General features: G+C 37.1%; 1 protein-coding gene across 1 annotated transcript in view; it reads right to left on the bottom strand.

The window, feature by feature from the left end:
* Positions 1 to 581: 581 nt before the first annotated feature.
* LOC108672446 overlaps positions 582 to 20,603 on the bottom strand; it is a 32,548-nt gene continuing 12,526 nt past the window's right edge. Inside the window, exons 2-8 of the mRNA XM_047885410.1 lie at positions 15,073 to 15,275; positions 13,383 to 13,572; positions 11,884 to 11,945; positions 6,715 to 6,745; positions 6,225 to 6,415; positions 3,142 to 3,385; positions 582 to 1,668 (exon numbers count right to left, since the gene is read on the bottom strand). Of these exons, the coding sequence (XP_047741366.1) occupies positions 1,364 to 1,668; positions 3,142 to 3,385; positions 6,225 to 6,415; positions 6,715 to 6,745; positions 11,884 to 11,945; positions 13,383 to 13,572; positions 15,073 to 15,275 (1,226 nt within the window). The 3' untranslated portion in view covers positions 582 to 1,363. The remainder of the gene's footprint in view (positions 1,669 to 3,141; positions 3,386 to 6,224; positions 6,416 to 6,714; positions 6,746 to 11,883; positions 11,946 to 13,382; positions 13,573 to 15,072; positions 15,276 to 20,603) is intronic.

Genomic DNA, 20,603 nt, shown 5'->3' with positions numbered 1-20,603 from the left:
AACTTCGTGGGCCACGCGTAAGTAATATTGATTTTTCGGAAATATGTATTCTGATGCTTCATCATACTTTTCTTATGAAAAATCATTATGAATACTAAAATCAATAATTCCTGAGACAGTTTACAGAAATGAACGTAGTGCTCATTCCTATAGACCTAAAGAATATCCTGAGCTCAATATAGTTACATTCACATATATTACATGGTCAGTAGAAGCTAAATTTCTCGGAATGATACATCAATCATAATTATACATTGAAATTGCCTGAAAGAAAATAAATTCACAATGGACATTTTAAATAGAAATGTCATCTACACGTGGTTGAAGTTTGCTAAAATCCAACATATTCAGGAGTTCTCTATTAAAGAAAATGTCCTCGTGTAAGAATTTTTTTTAATTGTTTGTAGTATTATTTGAATGAATTGAATTGTTTTTTAACCTTCAGAGTAAAATTATTACATGGTGAAACACGGGTTCATTCTGGGAACTCTACGCCTCACAAAAGTTCGATCTATAAGAAACGAACAAATTATACCAAATGATTATTTGAATATGTTATGGTAACAAGTTTCTGACACAAAATAATTTCTGATTAAGACTTGAAGTAAGAATTTCAAATTTGAAAACTTTGAAAAGCTGTAGAATGTGTTCGTTACCTTAAATATAGGCTTAAAAAAGAACGAATAAACATCGTTTTAAATTATCATCGTACCGACAATCTTTCAACTATTGGAGTGCTTTTTGCTAGTGCTTCGCGATCATAAAAAATCTAGTTCATAAGTGACCTCAAGCTGATATATACATTTAAGAAAATCAACGTTAATTTTTTTATTATGGTTTTGATTTACGGGAAAATGTATCTTTTAACTGTAATTCTTCTTGTTAAGCAATCTTAAACTTCACATACGAAAACTAAAGCCAATATAAACGATCAAAAACGTAATGTTTTGAAGCAATCACATTGACTTATTCAATTCAAGGAAATTACTTGAATTATTCAAGAATGAATCAAGTGACTGGGGTAATATGTTTGTTAGTTCTTTCAGTTTTCAGAATTCTAGTTATTTATTGAGAGACGAAATTTTGTCCTAAGTTTATTCAGCAAAAGCTGTATTAATCTTTCTCGCACAATAATTATATACATTACCGTGGCAAGCGCTTCCATGTGTGTGTATCTCTCTCAAGTTCTATTTTATTTCATTAAAACTTATGTTTTCTCATACCATGGCTTGCATTTGAGCCATTTATATGTTCATATGCAAAGAATCAATTTTTGCCCCGGTCTAACTTCTGTGCCAACACACATACAATTTACAGATCAAAGCCTGAGCGTGTCCGTCTCCTGGACGTTGAGCATCCATGATCAGACAATTATTTTCGCGTCCATACATTCGTTTGCTGTTTGTTCAATTGTTGGACTGCTGTTAGTTTTGATTCCCTTGCACATTGCGATGCCTATTCTATTGTGATCTTTAACCTCTATTCTCTCTTTGCAGTATACTTCTTTCTTTTTAATCTGAGATCGGAGCAGCCGCGAGAGTCGACCACGGTTATCTGTCCTGGTCGTGAAATGCTTCAACGACTCTCCGCAGAGTTTAGCTGGCCCAACCAACGCAATGATAAGCAAGCACAAAGCGCACGCACTCACGTTCCCTTCTGGTGAAGAACCTGCAATAGGAAAAAACATATTTACTGGCCACTGCAGAGCGATGTGCCGAGATCTGTCTGCCAGGTCACACTGAACGATTTTATTTTAAACTAATAATTATATTTAAATACAAGACGGCCAAATGTGTCTCATAACACCTATTAATTTCAGACTGATAAGTGATTTGGTCATAGATGAATCACAAATATGCATACTTATTTTAAAATGGTGCCAAGGACATGAATGGTTCATTGATATTACTTATGATGAAACAGGGTAACATTGTGCTAAACAATTGAAATACGTTGTTACATCGTAAATTATATTTTAATATTATAAATTTTGGTGACCAATCTATAACTAATGATTGACCAAGCAATGTCCGCATTATATTTCAACACATGCGCTCATAATCCATTTTCAAACTTGAAAATACTATTTTCAAATCATTTGCCGCACAAAATAAAGCTCGAAAGCGAAAAACATTTATTAAACTAGCAGAATATTGGTTTCAAGACGAAACAAAAATAACGCTGGAATATTCTGTCGAAGGATATGTAATAACACGTAATACAGAAAAACAGGACGTAAATAAACAACTTGTAACAGTTTAACGAATTGAAACCAAATTATAATGGAAAAAAGTTAGCGGCACAGGTTGCTTGTGGCAAGCGTTTTTATGTGCTAGCAGATTGTTGAAAAAATACCCTCAAAGTACTCGGACGAGAACTTTTTATTTAATTAATTAAATTTTTATTTTTAATTATAATTTTTGCATGATTAATTAATTTTTAAAATTTTAATTATGATTTTTAATTCATTAATTTTAACTAATTTGTTCTATTATTAAGTTATCTTTAAGAAAAAACCTGTATCTCACCATGCAAACATGGGCGAATAGAGCTGACGATGCCGATATCATTGTTGAAAGACTTAGATATTATTGCGTCGCTTTGCTACATTGCATACTTTAATGGGTATTAGAGATCCATATCAACAAACCTCTATGTGATGCAGCAAAGTGTTATTTTGTAAATTTTTTGTATAACTACGTGCAGCAAAGTTTTTTTGAAATTTTTGTATAGCTACGTGCAGCAAAGTTCTATTTTAATTTTTGGAATAACTATGTGCAGCAAAGCTTTTTTGAATTTTTTTTTATAACTACGTGCAGAAAATTTATTTTTTGGAAATTTTTGGTATAACTACGTTCAGCAAAGTTATTTTTTTTTATTTTTGGTATAATTACGTGCAGCAAAGTTTTTTATTAATTTTTGGTATAACTGCGTGCAGAAAATTTATTTTTGGGAATTTTTTGTATAACTACGTGCAGCAAATTTTTGTTGAAATTTTTGGTAAAACTACGTGCAGCAAAGTTTTTTTTACATTTTTGGTATAACTAGCAGCAAAGTTTCTTTTGAAATTTTTTTATAACTACGTGCAGCAAAGTTTTTTTTTTTTAATTTTTGGTATAACTACATAATTATTCTTCTCACCGCAAGCATTAGAAAAGAAGCCCGACAGCATGGGCCGCCTCATGAGCGGGTTCTTGAGAAGGATGTGTGCTGAGGTGTGGTACTGACGTGCCAGTGTCGCGTTACAGGTCAGTTGCATGTGACCGTCGCGATCGAAGTGAACTTCTTCCACCTGGAACTTGATCCACAGCTCCGTGGTGAACGTGTTGAATGCCTCGGGACGTGGCACCATCGATTGCAGGGGCACTAAGAAGTGATTGGGCACCTAGCAAATAAATCCACAGCAATTAAAAAGGGCATATAATGATCATAATTTTCATTCAGAGAAAGCACTCAAAGTGTTTGGCACCTAGCAAATAAATCCACAACAATTAAAAAGAGAAATCACTCGAATTATGCAATATATATTCGCGGCATGTGAATGCACTAAATCGCTTTTTATTGTACAGTGATTCATGTGGGACGGGCGTGTGGAGCCGAATACAAAAAAAAATAAATACACAAAAAATCCTTTTGTTGATAAACAATTTGATTTTAATTTATTTCAAAAATATCCTCTCAAATAAACTAAATGATAATGTTCTCCGGTGGTTAAATATGTTAATCAAAAGTTAGAAAAATTTCGATACTGAACTAAATTGTTAAATTGCACTGTGAAGAAACGTGAGCGTCAGAGACATTGAATAAAAATACTTTGTAGCCTCGTGTATGAGATCAGCCAAAGCCAGAGGCTTATTAATATGCTACCTTAATACATGACGAAGAATGTTCCATCAGGAATAATTGTGAGAGGAACATACGAAGATTTTTCTGTAGGACATAAAAACATTATCGGAGGCTTTAGAGAAATTATATTGAGTAAATGTAAACATTTTTTTTGTTTCAACAAATATTTATGTTAGAAGATAGGAAATTTGTTTAGCATGTCTAAATTATATCTACAGATTGTGCCAAACATTTTCGAGCTAAATGAAAATTAGCGAATAAAAGAAGTTCCAAGCATTCGTATTTTTGTGAAACAATGAATATTTCTAGGGATTTACTGGAATAGATATAATTGTCTAGGATTCATTTTAACTTTTACATTTAGTAAACAGAGCATAAGCGTTTATTCCACTTTGGGCAGGGAAGTATTCCTGATGATCTTATCAAAGGATTGCCCTATTTTCATGCAGGCTAAATTAGACAAAAGTAAAACAAATATATATTTATAAATACTATTTTTTTCTTTTCATGATTTTATTAATGAAATATAAGTGTTTTGAGTAGTGTTCTTATTTCACAATTCTATTTACTAAAGAGTGAAATATATACATATGTAAAATATATGTATATTTAATCGGGCTCGGTTACGTGGCGAACTATCATGGCTGCCATCAGTACATGGCTCATGTATAGTTTTTTAGAAATACAATACCGTTTTTAGTAAAACATAATAGTTTTTAGTAAAATAATTATAGTTTTATAAAAACAATCTACTTTTTAGTAAAACAATACATTTTTTAGTGAAGCAATTGTAGTTTTTAGTAAAACAATATAGTTTTTAGTTAAATAATTATGGTTTTTAGAAAAACAATGATAGTTTTTAGTAAAACTAGATTCGTAGGCGTGCGAGACTAGTAACAGTCAAGCGCTTTGAACAAAAATAATGAACGTTTCTACGCCGGTAAGGAGGCGCCCACGGAGCAGATAATTGACTGTCTTAGCGCAGCAGTTGCTGCAAAGAACCTATTGATGAGAGGCTGTCCGAAAACCCTTCTGTTCGTTACCAAACTAAATTGTTTATTGATCGTCAGTCTGCCTAAGAGAAGGTAAAAGTTGTACATCGTTAAAGGTTTTTCGCGAGTTGAGCAAACATGGTGGCTTAAAAGTGATTTTTTAAAAAATATCATTTTATTTTTTCCATGAGCGGAAATTTTGAAAATAACAAAAAATTAGGTATTCAAGGACCAAAAAATTTGTCGACGTACATATACAGACCCGTTAAGATTGTCCATATTCTTCATTACCGATACTGTTAGAAATTGTAAGTTAATTTTATTCTTCGTGAAACCTAAAATTTTTATGCAAGTTCCCCGCTCACCAGGAAAAACTTTCTTGATTTAAGGAATTTGATTTTCTGGTGGCAGCATCCTATAACAGTTCAATAAAAGAGTTCCAATCCAAACATTTTAATTGAAGAGCTCCAATCCGCTCATCTGAAGAATAATTAACGAAGTTGTTGAACACCATCCACAAACTCATCCATAAGCTGGTAATCATACCATAATAATCATGTCAGCATAGGACAATAATATGATCATCTTAGCATAATAATCTAAATATCTCAGCATTATAATCTAGTGATCTTAGTACAATAATCTAATCTGAAACTAAAAATTGAAGAACAATTAAATATAATTTTATGAATATAAAAATGGCACTACAAACAAATAGTCGCAGTACCTAACATAAAACGCCGTCCTCATCCTTCTAATGCCAAGAGGCTAATTCAAACATCCATCAAATCATTTCTTGCGAGCGAAATAATTGAGACACTTTGTTTTAATCCTCTATTCACAATAGTCGGGACTAAGACCCGTTTAGTTATCAGGTGATATAATAACAAATGAAAATGCCACATCAAACAAAATAATATGACAATAAGTCTTATTAGGTATTCGATTATATATGTAATCTAATGACGCATATATAATTTAATCAAATGGTACAAGTTTAATTTAATTTAATGACGCAGCACCCACCCTGAGTTCGTTAATTTAGCAGGTTAGTAAGCGGGAGGAAATGCACACATTTTTATAATGAGAGGACATAATAACATCTCAAAATGCCACTAAACAAGAAATGAGAGGAGAATAAGGAAATAAATGTTATGTTAAAATCTAGTGACAAAGTTTTATTTTAATTAGATCTCGCAGCACCCACCCTGATCCCGTGCATATACCAGGTTAGTAGGAGGGACGAAATGCACCCATTTTTATAATGAGATGACACAATAACAAATAAAAATGCACTAAACAAGAAACGACAAGACAATAAGGAAATCAATGTTATATTAAATCTAATGATAAAGTTGAATTTTAATTAGATCTCGCAGTACACACCCTGAGTCCGTTGATATACCAGGCGAGATCAGCAGGCGGGAAGGCTCGGCTGGCGATGCAGAGCGCCTCGAACACCTCGCCTGGCTTGTACTCCAGCGCCGTGCGCTCCAGCGACGTGTGGCCCGACACGCGGATCACCGGGCCCACGGACCGGTGGGACAAGCCGGGCCCCACGCCCCCGTCCGGTGGGTCTGGTGGAAGGGAGTCTTTAAATAAATTACCGGGGGCCCACGGATCGGTGGGACAAGCTGAGCCCCACGCCCCCGTAGGACACCTCACAAGCCAACGGGGGCAGGCAAATGGTTGGTTTTACCAGTTATTATTTATGATTAATTGAATATATCGCTTTTGACTGCGTTGCGGACAGAGCTTCATTATTCTCAAAATATAGAAATTATGCTGACGGTCATGCTGTCAGCACGCCTCACCTATGACCGCCATGCTGTCAGCACGCCTCACCTATAACCGTCATGTTGTCAGCACGCCTCACCTATAACCGTCATGTTGTCAGCACGCCTCACCTATGACCGTCATGTTGTTGAGCGCACCATGAGCACACAGTCAGCAAATTGTGAACACACTATGTAAATGGTGAGCTGTTGAAATTGATTATATAATTACGTCATTAATGTTTGTTTATACGCTTGCTGTTTGTCGCATGTTAGGAGACAGAGTCGACGCTCTTTATCTCAATCGTGATTTATTACCTCAACCTTACCTGTGTGAAGACCTCCTACTCAAACCGTATTGCTACTCATGTGCAGCTATGATTTTTATACCTTAATTGGTATAAAATGTGTGAGTGTGTTTTCATTTTATTGTGCGAGTGTGTTTTAATTTTATTTTGTTTCATTTAAATGAATGTTAGCACTTCTGTGTTCGCTCGTTTAAGATCTTACATAACTGGCTTTACGGCAATGGTTGAAACCCGTAGGGTTATTGACTCCTTGTAGCTTCGGAGTTTAACAGATTTGTCACTTGCCTTAGTGCTGTGAATTAACTTGCATGCTTGCATGCGCCTAACTCTCTACGAGCGAACACTCTGTTACTGTTTTAAAGCGAACGAGCGAACACTCTGTATAAGTATAAGTACGAGCGAACACTCTGTTACTGTTTTCGCTATTTTCTTTCTCATAGTTCAGTTAGTTCTCTACATAAGAACTCTTGTCTAGGATTCCTCAACGAAAACAAATAGGTCAGTTGTTTTGATTATCTTGAAAGTGTTATCATTATTGTGATTTTACTTGAACCATACTGAAATCCTTTGCGTTAAAACCTTGAATCCGTTAAAATTAGGCTAAAGCTATTTATCTGTCTCATTCAGATAAGAATCCATCCAACCGCCTCTATTTGGTCTTCCGCCCTGACGTTTGTGTTTATTTGAGCTGATCTGCTCCTTAATCATTGCGCTCAGTTGCCACCGGCAATATATGGTGAGAATTGGAGAGAGAGATAATCACCTGAAACAGTGACTTGATTAAGATATTGATTTTTGACACCTTGATTTTAGATATTGTTTTCTAGAATCCTAATATTCGAAACTCAAACTTATATCTACGTATTTTACCACAGTGAGTTCCGCATCGAGCTTATTGTTTCCTCATGGCTTTATTCGCTGAACCTCTTCATTTTTACGGAACTACTTCTATAAAAGTTTCAACGGTTTTATTGTACATTAATTTCCATTTGGACAAAAATTCAATCGAGCAGACCATGTACAAGGTAAGCACACCGTCAGCAAATTGTGAGCACACAGTGAGAACACCATGTACATGATAAGCACACCATGTACAAAGAGCACAACACGTACAAGGTGAGCACACCATGTACAAGGTGAGCACACCACGTACAAGGTGAGCACACCACGTACAAGGTGAGCACACCATGTACAAAGTGAGCACACCGTCAGCAAATTGTGAGCACACAGTGAGAACACCATGTACATGATGAGCACACCATGTTGTAAAAGGTGAGCACACCACGTACAAGGTGAGCACACCATGTACAAGGTGAGCACACCATGTACAAAGTGAGCACACAGTCAGCAAATTGTGAGCGCACAGTGAGCGCACCGTTCGTGTTATTTCATCCTGTATCGAGGTACTCGGTAGTGAAGTTTAGTTAAATTGCCATGTAAATTAAAGTGTAAATGTTAATTATACACCTGGTCCAATTGCTGGTGCACAATGAAGACAGTTGAATGAAAGCTAATTCAACTAACAGATAATTTTTTTATTTAAGCTAACAGCTACTTTTTGTACGTATATGTTCATGCTCATATTCCAATTATTTTAGTTATTTGTTACACAAAAAAACATCTTTTATATTGGTAAGATATATATATTAAAAAATTGACACATAAATTGAATGTTTTTTATTTCCCTATTCGCTGTATACAAAATCCGCTTATCAGAGGAGATAACGTAGTTGTTGAACTCCATTCGCGAAGCAATCCCATTTTCCAATGTGCAATATTAGCAAAGAAAAACCGAAACCAGCAATTCACGCAACTGTTTTCGTATCTGCTAACATTTATTGAGGATTCTTCTCACGTCGCTAGTTAAGGAAATCTGGTCGAGGTTAACGCAACCAAAAACACTTCTGATTTCTCCGCAATGGGAGCCCTACGGCGTGCAAATGGTTCTTGCTCAAAAATCGGCCAGCCTCAACTTTCCTTCTTCTTCGTACGTAAGCTCGATATTATTAATTCATATTTTCCTTATTAAAATATAATTTCCGTTAATCTTAATTTTGATCTTTTATTTTCTTTATTTCGTTCATAGAGATCTTCCAGATTGCTAAATGAACGTTGTCCTCAGGGCTAAATAAATTGCTTTAGTCCTTCAGTAGGAGGTTGGGCTGGAAGAAGCGCGTCCAGCTTGGAAGGATATCGGGAAGATCCTTCGCTCCAAACAAAGCCTCAAACAAAAGTGCTTCTGAAGTCATTTCTATGTATTGCGGCCGAACGGAATAAAATCTGCGGACGCCGCACGCCTGATATGCGTCCGCAAGAATTGCTCGCTCGTTTCGATCTTCGTCGGGATTTGCAGGAAGATTGTTGGCTTAGGTGCTTCATTTCTAGCCTGTGATCATGTAAAGTATTTATAGAAATTTTCATTGTTTATTTTCAGACTATAGTGATAAATCTCCAAATTCAAACACTAAAAAAACTGCTTATAAATTCTTCAAAAAAGTGTGGAATACATATTGGATTATTTTAGTTATCAACAACTAAAACACGATATAATTTCACAGTTTATACTGTACGGGCGTGTTTCATCAGATCTTCCTGCTCGCCATGCATACCTAATAATTTGAGGTAACATATATAAAAAAAGTTAGCCCGAAAACCCGTTCTCGCGTTACACATATCAGTGCGCTGTACATTAGAAAACTTTATTTCTATAGCATAATACATCATCTTAATCAAATTAATACGTGAAACATTTTGTTTACATTTAGACATCCAATTTTTGGTACCTGTGTTATAAATAACTTCACCCAGTTGTGCAAGATATACATTAATGATCGCATATTATTTTATTATTCTAGTCTTATAGTTCATTTGACTCCGTAATCTTTGGAGGCAAATACAAAATGGTCTGCATGCTTACAATACTAATGATCCATACTCAGATGCGTATAGCTGTGCTCAGTTACATGCGTATAGCTGTGTGTATAGCTGTGTTCAGTTGCATGCGTATAGCTGTGTTCAGTTGCATTGTATAGCTGTGCTCAGTTCAGTTGCATGCGTATAGCTGTGTTCAGTTGGATGCGTATAGCTGTGCTCAGTTGCATGCGTATAGCTGTATTCGGTCGTTAAGTTCATATATGATCGACGCATTCCGCTATTTGTTGGGCGTACCGCAATTGCTGCGTTTTTATGACGTCTAAAGCCAGGCGATAACCCGACCTTCCACTCTTACTATATGTCTTGCTCAAAATTTTATAACTATCTTTATATACGCACAGCGAGCCTTCTGAATGCACAATCAGCAAATTAACTTATCCCTACTAACGCACCGAAGATTCTACGCACCGTTTTCCATATGCACTCATGGTTGAGCTTCGCTTTTGTGGTGGTAATAAATATTTCATAGCCGATCCGTACTATGAAAATCATGTAGAACTTGGACTTCTCTAGAATAATCATGTATACGTGCTTTGGATGTACGAAAATGATATAGACATTTTTACTTGCTTACCGTTAATTCGCCAGAATTACGATATGAGCGATGGATTATAATAAAATTTTATTGCCTTATACGCGTGCAAAAATAAACAAAATAACGTCGTCTTCACAGCGGCATTCAGGATTCAGTGTATTTTTGGGGCAGTCCCATGTGGCGGAGAGGATAAATTGCTTGATTTGATTATATATTTATTAATAGAGTTCATAATAAGTCATTTAAGTAGAACCTAGACTATAGAATGTTGGAAAAATATAAACATTTGAAGTGGGACTTAAATTAAGACAAAGAGCGAGACTTGGCCTGAGACTAAGAGCGAGACTTGGACTGAGACTAAGAACGAAACTTGGACTGAGACGAAGAGCGAGACTTGGACTGAGACTAAGAGCGAGACTTGGACTGAGACGAAGAGCGAGACTTGGACTGAGACTAAGAACGAAACTTGGACTGAGACGAAGAGCGAGACTTGGACTGAGACTAAGAACGAAACTTGGACTGAGACTAAGAGCGAGACTTGGACTGAGACGGAGAGCGAGACTATGACTGAGACTAAGAGCGAGACTTGGACTGAGACTATATATAGGTTAGAGAGTTTAACTGGGACTAGATTAGAAACTCAAATAATGACTCAGGTTGAGTCCAAAATTGCGACAAAGAATATGACTTGATTTGTGACTAGTATTCAGATGTGAATTGCGACTTGGATTGAACCATGATTTGTTAATAAGAACAAGTTTTGGATTGTGACAAAAATTGCTTTAAACTGATTCAAATCTTGAATTTATTTCGAACGTAAGTACATTCTCATACAAGAGAATTTTGGTTATTCTATAGATTCAATTTATAATTTATTTTTCATGAATAAACTATTAAATGAATGTCATATGAACTTTTTCGCAAATGAAACAGTGTGCACAACAGAAAAATTGTGTTAATGACCAAATTGTTCACTTCATTAACTATCAAGTGAAGCTTTCGTTCCAAACGTATCGACTTCTCTCACATTACCCTATACGTGCGAAGATTTTGTGTGGACGCAAATTTCAATGTATTCTGTATATATGCCACTTGAATTGTATTTTATATCATAACATCCATTTAATCTCGTTACTAAATACATTTTCCCCAATTTAGTAGGCACTGTAAGTGCAAAATCTAAACTTTTATTTACAAAATTTCCGCTCACCTCGGTTGACATTTAGTTCATAATTTAACACCGCAAATTCCTAATTCAAGCACAGTCTATTCTTACAAGCAATCGATTTATTTGATTTTAATTTGATTCTTCGGCAAAAATTTAAAAGTAATCTTTTCAGATCGGAAGTCGTGAACGTCTGGATTTAAACTCACTATTAAGCCCCTTAACATAAATTGCACTTAATTTCTGGAAAAGAGTATTACAAAGGCAATTTCCACACGGCACAACATGTGAAAATTATTTAAAGATTCTATCTCTATATATATCTTACCCAGTCAACTTTTTTCTGCGTGGCTTCGTTGTTATCCTGTTTGCTGTTGTTCGTAGTTGGGACTAGCAATTGATTAAGCTGTTATTTGTAGAAGAGACTGTCACTTGTTAAAGCTGTTATTTGAAGAAGAGACTGTCACTTGTTAAAGCTGTTATTTGAAGAAGAGACTGTCACTTGTTAAAGCTGTTATTTGAAGAAGAGACTGTCACTTGTTAAAGCTGTTATCTGTAGTAGAGACTGTCACTTGTTAAAGCTGTTATCTGTAGTAGAGACTGTCACTTGTTAAAGCTGTTATTTGTAGTAGAGACTGTCACTTGCTTAAGCTGTTATTTGTAGTAGAGACTGTCACTTGCTAATGCTGTTGTTCGTAGTAGAGACTGTCACTTGCTAATGTTGTTGTTCGTAGTAGAGACTGTCACTTGCTTAAGCTGTTATTTGTAGTAGAGACTGTCACTTGCTTAAGCTGTTATTTGTAGTAGAGACTGTCACTTGCTAATGTTGTTGTTCGTAGTAGAGACTGTCACTTGTTAAAGCTGTTATCTGTAGTAGAGACTGTCACTTGTTAAAGCTGTTATTGTAGTAGAGACTGTCACTTGTTAAAGCTGTTATTTGAAGAAGAGACTGTCACTTGTTAAAGCTGTTATTTGAAGAAGAGACTGTCACTTGTTAAAGCTGTTATTTGTAGTAGAGACTGTCACTTGTTAAAGCTGTTATTTGTAGTAGAGACTGTCACTTGCTTAAGCTGTTATTTGTAGTAGAGACTGTCACTTATTAGAACTATTTTTTTGCCGCAAAGACTGACAATTGCTCATGCTGTTGTTTGTAGTAGAGACTGTCACTTATTAAAACTGTTTTTTTTGCAGCAAAGACTGACAATTGCTAATGCTTTTGTTTGTAGTAGAGACTGACAATTTTTTAAGTTGTTTGCAGTAAAGACTGACACTTGCTAATGTTGTTTTTTGTAGCAGAGACTGTCACTTGCTAAAGCTGATTTTTTGTAGTCGAGACTGTCACTTGTTAATGCTGCTGCTTGCAGTAGAGACTGACAATTGTATAAAATATTGCTAGGACTGTTAGTAATTGCTGAAACTTATCTTGCAAATATTATTCTTTTACAGCTGGTACAGGTGTGGCTGCTGTTGCTATTAGTTTTCATGTTGATTAATTTCTTCTGCTTTTTTATTACAGTTAATTTAATTTTTCTTTTAATTTTCAATTTCGTAGCTACACTCACTGATAATTTTTGTTTACGTTCTTTTCTACTATAATATTATGCGCCGATGCTTGTCTCATTATTTTATTTGGTTTCTTGGTGAATTTGCTTCTCCTCATCACGCCCTGACACAGTGAAGCTTCTGGCTGTTATTGGCTCGACAGTCTAAACCGGTACATTTGTTTAGAGTTTGGCTGGACGCAACACTACAGCTGTTTTATTGAATTTTACGTGGTAGCTGCTTGGTACAAGTCAATTTTTTTGCACATTTTACTGCTGTTATTACAGCCGTCTTTGCTGCTGCTGTCGCTGCAGCTGTGTTTGCTGCTGCTGTAGCTGCAGCTGTGTTTGCTGCTGCTGTCGCTGCAGCTGTGTTTGCTGCTGCTGTCGCTGCAGCTGTGTTTGCTGCTGCTGTAGCTGCAGCTGTATGTTTGCTGGTCTCCGTAATTGGTGCCGCGGACGCCATGACGACGCCGCTGGACCGATATACAGAACTGCTATACAGCCCATGCATGTTTATAGGCCCGCTTCATAGCCCACACATACGGTAGGCTGTACAACCCATATACAGGCCTGGTGTATATAAAGCACAGGCTGTATGGCAAGCCAGGTGAAGTGCCATTCTACTTTGTAATAATCATATTAAACAAATACTTTCAAATACAAATACGCCCAAACTTTATATTCATCATTTTATGATATCATTTTTATTCCATTATCATAAATATTTGCTCTCAATTATATTCATCTTTAGTTCCACTCATGCTCACATTTATTTACGCGTACTATTGACTGTCCATTAATGGCTGGGGAGACATTCATTTTTTAAAATAAACCCCTTTTTAATCATGTTTAAAGTGAACTACGATTTTGTCTATGTAGTCTACACATTGTCTCTTATACAGTGTACTTACGATGTAAATATTTATCATACCTCTACGAGTTATCATGTAGGGGAGCATGTTGTTACTCCAATAAATAGTAGTGGAGTGTTTTGAAAGTCTAATAATTAATAAACATCAAAATTATTTTATTGTTGGGTTCTTAGATTGTTACATAGATTATTTGGATCTTTTTCCTTATTGATCATTTGCCCATATATATTTCACTTGGCTGGAATTGTGTCTTACAAATTCATTATGTACAAGTAGCTCTTGTACCGAGAGATCAACTGCAACATCAGCCATCCAATCGGTAATCCTTTGGTTCATATAAAGGGATCGTGAGTCCAATAAATACGCCTAAAAATATATCACCCACCACCAATAGATCAACTGATTGATTTCTGCATAATTTTTAATTGTGCATCAGTGCCACACTTGCTGATTATGGCATAGTTTTCAGCAGCGCCAGGTTCGGTCTCCCTGCTGGTACGATTGGTATTATTCACCCACTGCGACCCCCAACCTTAATTGCTCTCCCCTCGCGCAGCCCTCTCAACTCCCTGCCTCGCAATTCGACTTCAATCTAACAAACAAATCTAATTCTTACCCGTTGACTAATGCATTGCTGGCGGTCGACCGCTGTAAACACGCCTTGAGTTTTATTCATTGGAGAAAGAGTTTTGCGTTTCGATCTGCTATTAATTTATGAAAAATTTGTCAATTAATAATGTAAAGGTTTTCACCCATCCTCAAAATGCGGTTACGTTGGATGCATAGTTATATTTTCTGTGAATACTAAACTGCAGACAAAAAACTTCTGTGGTAAAAATAAAATATGAGTGAGCAAACTTTGTAACCTACGAAAATTTTTAGATTTTATTGTTAATAATACAGCGATACTCACATTGCAAATGCTGTCGAAGAATCAATCTCGTGTACTTTTAGCGTCATATCAAGTGTAAATCTACTATAGATGCAACATGAACTGATATCTTCCATTCATTCTCGCCAAGAACACCAAATTATATTATTTCATACGGTATGTTTCATTTATATAACATATTTAATTACCCACGACGAATATACACTCACGTTCACGTTGATGCCGCTGACATTGAAGGGTAGTTTGGCTGGGGTGTTCCTAGGTATGTACTGGTAGAACTGGTCGCTGTCGCGCCACCACTTGATCGAGTAAAGCTTGTCGCCGCCACTCTTCTTGTAGCGGCACTCCAGCGACGCCGACTCTCCGGCCATCTTCAGCGCCGGTACGAAGATGTCGGTGATCCTTATAGAACCTGGCGCGGGAGATGACATGAAATGATTATTCTGAATCATTGATGATAAATAAATTCATCATTTTGAATCTTCGTAATTGAGAAATACGTTTAAATAATATAAATGAGATATAAATTAACAATAATAAATAGGAAAGTAACAATAATAAATAATAGAAATAACAATAATAAATAGGAAAATAATGGAAATTCACATAATTTTTATCAGAACGAAAATTTATTATTGAATTTATTACTTCTCATTTCGATTTCCATGAAAGTCCATTATAACATTCGCATTGTTTGCGCTGCTCTTAAGCATAAACGAGCATTCTTATATATATTAAAAAATAACGAATAGCAAAGTGCTAAGACCTGCACCAATAAACTTCAACATCAAATCGTCAATGAATTACCCGTTGCTTTCAAACTACAGCCTTGATGACGAATATGGATATTATTTATATTACAATTAATTATACATTATTTCCACGTGCCTCTTCCGCTCAAAATATTAGCGTCACTAGAAGTTTCCACAGGCAATGTGCGGGAGGACATCAGCATTGATCTCTTATTTGCCACGGGGATGATCATCTCACATCAACGCTAACAAGTTATCGCTTGTCATCCCGAATTCTAGGGACCGCAAAAAGCGTGCGATTATTGCGGTGCGAGACAAGCTCTGGAACAACCACAGGTAGCCTTTTTATCAATATAGATCACTTACAGTACAAGCAATGTCTTCACGTTAGAAGGTAAACAGTAGTTATAAAGAAAGGAAAAATTAAATGGTTTAATAAATTCCAGAGGTATTGTTTAGCTTCAAATTCTCAATCTCACTATTGAAGGAAGTACGTTTTTTTCGGGCTCATATATAAATTGTTCTTCGATTGTACACGCTTGTGTATCGGAATAATTGTATGACAACCCGATCTATGCACTCACACAAACGAATGGATCTTATTGTCCAAAATTTACACTTTTATGCACCATCAATTAAGGAGCGGAGAGCTAACACTGACACGCCTTTTTGGCGGGATAAATTGGTTCAGGATGACCCACAGAAGCCCAAGAAATACATCACAATTAGGACAAGCCCTCGCTCATTTTTCTGAATGTGGGAAGCAATATCTCGCATGATTGAATCATCTATCGTCTTAAGTCATACTCTTTCTCTCAAACAAAGTCATGAATCACAAGAATATCTTGATTTAAATTTATTTTTATATTGACTAGAAATAATGAGCTTGAATTCCATCGTTCAATTTGATTTAAACAAAACTCTGTTGAAACTCGCGTTGATTTCATATGCATCCACCAGCTCCGATACACTAGAGGCCGATATAACTTCATCACATATACAATCACATATCCCGTAAATATCCTACGCAATCAGTGTTATGTGATGAGTGTTTCTTCAGTCATTCCAATAATAATAATATGTTAATACCTAACAATAAAAATAAAAATGTCTTCGAGTTCACGCTTTTTAGCGCATTGTCTCATTTATAGAAAAAATGTGCTATTGTGCTCGCCATGTCCGTCCGTCAGTCTGTCCATCCGTGACTTCACGTTTTTCGTCGACGAGAAAATGCGCTCTCTGTCACTCGCTGCAGTGAGTACTAAGTTATATTTTTTACTTTTGATATGCGTGCATCACAGGTCACAAAAAACCGTCATTTTTAATTTTTTATATCTATCATCATTCAACAGAATCTCATTCATTTATTTATTCCTCGCTCACTGGCCATGACTCACCAGCCACCGCAGGGCCCTCGCATGCAACCAAGCATTTGCGCTTTTTTTGCATCAGTCCCAAGGAATCAATCTACAATCTAGCGAGGAATCCTTCGGGGAAAGACAATCCCGACTCGATCAGAAGGAATCACAAGAGTTGGATCGATCGACTTGTTTTGGTTTGAGTTTCCGTCATCCGGCATTGCGGTCACGATTTGTCGGAACGCGTGTACTGCTCAGTCATCAGTAAAGAGCTCAGATTGAGGGGGTAACTCCTAAAAAAAACTTCAAGTTTAGCTCAAAAATATAGGATGCTTTTTTTTGTCGAAGCACAGTCATAAGTAGAAAAGAGACCAAAATATAGGGTTTCATTTATATTTATATTTTACATGTAGATTTGAGCGCGTGCGTAGAACTACTCTTTTACTATACATTAATAAGTTCCATAGTATTTTTTTAGTTTTTAAGCTCTTTTTTACTTTTTTATTTAGAAGAGCCAATCAGTTTTCGTCCTACCGCCTTCCCGGACTTCCATCTTTATTTATTCTCTATTCCAACTTCTGGCACTCCTCTATTATCCGAGTCTTGCTTTCAGCCCGCCTTTTTCCCCGTTTTGTTTCTTCTTCCCATCTGAGAAATTACACTCCTGCGTCTTTTCATTTCTTTTGTCTTTACTACCAGTTTCCTTCTATTCCCAGCTAGGAATTATTGCAGATCTTGCCCTCACGACACCGGCACGCCCGGTCTCAGCGCCCCACACGCCGCTTTCTTGCACCGCCCCAGGCCATTTGTTCTCGCCAACGCACGGCAGACCCGTGAGAACCGCGGCATCTTGCGGGCTTCGGCGTTTTCTAAACCACGATTATATGCCAGCCAACAAATGGCCTCAGGCGCGCCTTATCTTGTAACTCAATTGGTAGCGCGACCTCGCTAACTGAGGGCATCACTAACTGAGGGCTTCACTAACTGAGGGCAATGTTCGCTGTAACACGTCACTCAGTCACGTGACCTCGCTATCTGAATGCACTGATCTCTTTTGCTAAATTTATTTTAATTTAGTGATATATTTTCAAGGTAAATTTTCTCCATCGATCATGGGATTTGGAAAACCACAAGTGTTTCAGAATAATTGCAGGTTTCTATAAATTACAGAGTTTTGGTATTGTGTTTCCTTAGGCCTACTCAATCCACCTCATAAAATAGTAAGCAAAAGCTGGCAAAACTCACGAGATAATGTGGGCCAGGGCAGGGCTAAATAGACCATTTAAGCAAAGGTTTGCGTGGCCGCGTAAAAATCGACCTTAACTCGCCTCTCAAACGGCTGCCTTCAAATTGCCGGCCCGGTCTAATATGTCATAAAATTCCACCTTAACCCGGCCTTCTTGCTGCTGCTCATGCTTCTTCTCATACTACTCATGCTGCTACTCATGCTGCTACTCATGCTGCTACTCATGCTGCTACTCATGCTGCTACTCATGCTGCTACTCATGCTGCTACTCATGCTGCTGTTCAAACTGATGTTCATGCCGGCAATTTGAAGCTAGCCGTTTGAGAGGCGAGTAAGGTCGATTTTTACGCGGCCATGCAAACCTTCGCTTAAAAAGATCAGTGCCCTCAGGTTACGTGACTATGCCTCAGCGTGCTGCTCATGCTGCTGCTCATGTTTATGTTTTTGCGCCTCTGTTCCAAACCATTCAGCGGAGTGAATGGTTTGATAACCGTGGAGCGATGACAGTACAGTGAATGACAATGGATGACGAAGTTAGTGCGAAACATTGCAATTAAAAAAAATCCATGTTAAAAATTGTTTTGTTTTATATCTATGTTAATTTATGTGATCGAAAGATGTATATGGTAAATTGAATATTCATTTGTTGACAATTAAATTGATTTCAAATTCTTCGAATACTCAGGACGGATATTCTATTTTGACTTCATCTATGTTTTAAGGTTCGATAAAGGTCCATTTATGGCAAAAATTGTAATTAAGAAGATCAATGTTTTTAGCAGATACAAGAAGAATGCAATATACGTTATAGCGTTGGTATAACCACAAGCAACGCTGGTAGTTGCAGTATACGTTTTAGCGTTGTTATAACCACCAGCTACGCTGGTAGTTGCAATATACGTTATAGCGTTGTTATAACCACCAGCAACGCTGGTAGTTGCAATATACGTTATAGCGTTGGTATAGCCACGTGCTACGCTAGTAGTTGCAATATACGTTATAGCGTTGGTATAGCCACCAGCTACGCTAGTAGTTGCAATATACTTTATAGCGTTGGTATAGCCACGAGCTACGCTAGTAGTTGCAATATACGTTATAGCGTTGTTATAGCCACGAGCTACGCTTTATAGCCACCAGCAACGCTGGTAGTTGCAATATACGTTATAGCGTTGTTATAGCCACCAGCAACGCTGGTAGTTGCAATCTTAGTTTGGTCGTACAAGGCTGGAACGCCGCCAAATCCCCCGGCGCTGCCTTGTTAACTTTCTTGTCCTATCACCGCTTGCTGACGGTCGGCCGTACATACGCCGGCCGTGGTTATCGCATCCATACTAGAACTCTTCGCTTTTAGCGTGATAGAACACACAACTAAATTGGAGGGTTTAATAAATTATTAACATAAATAATTATTATATGAAGAATTATAATTATAATTATATAATTATTATTTAATTCTGATAATTATGAAATACATTGTCGAAACAATGAAGTAGCGTCGTTCAAGGAGCAGGACCAAGTCTTCGAATTTAATTTCATTTGAAGTTTATATTTATAATTGAGAGATGCGTGTTTGTGACGATTATCTCTTGTTTGAAAATGATGGAATAGTTGTCTTTTTAATGAAAGCTAATCAACCGATTCAATCTAAGTTTCAATTACCTGAGAGTAGCCAGCCCGTTCCTCTCAGAAATCTCAACCCTAAGTCTAGAATTAGTTAATTTGCAAAAAAATAATTAATAATTCCAAGACACAAGCATTTAACCTGGTATCTACATCTACTGCAACCACAACACAATATGTTCACACACCGGATTATTTCAAATCAAGCGGTTTTATATACTTGATACACACCAATCTGGCCCCGATCTCTCCCAAGAACAACAGACAAGCACACAAGCGAGTTTTCTTGTTATTTTTTCGTAGTTGAGGAGAGCATCGGTCTTGCCGAGCAGTTATTTACTTGTGACGTGCGATCTCTCGAGCAGCAGCTTTGTTCCATCGTCGCTTTATATAGCGCTGGACGCTAAGCTGGGCTTTATATAGCGCTGGACGCTAAACTGGGCTTTATATAGCGCTGGACGCTAACTGGGCTCCATATAGCGCTGGACGCTAACTGGGCTCCATATAGCGCTGGACGCTAAATGGGCTTCATATAGCGCTGGACGCTCCACTGGGCTCCATATAGCGCTGGACGCTAACTGGGCTCCATATAGCGCTGGACGCTATCTGGGCTTCATATAGCGCTGGACGCTCCACTGGGCTCCATATAGCGCTGGACGCTAAATGGGCTTCATGTAGCGGTGGACGCTCCTTGCGCTTTAATTTGCGTTCACACTTTGCATGTTGACGCCTGTGTTCGGCTCATTTATCTAATTAACCTCTCC

The sequence above is a fragment of the Hyalella azteca genome, unplaced genomic scaffold, assembly GCF_000764305.2.
Source record: "Hyalella azteca isolate HAZT.00-mixed unplaced genomic scaffold, Hazt_2.0.2 contig2151, whole genome shotgun sequence".
Taxonomy (NCBI): domain Eukaryota; kingdom Metazoa; phylum Arthropoda; class Malacostraca; order Amphipoda; family Hyalellidae; genus Hyalella; species Hyalella azteca.
Note: the sequence above shows the minus strand (reverse complement) of the source record. Positions and strands in the feature narration are given on the sequence as shown.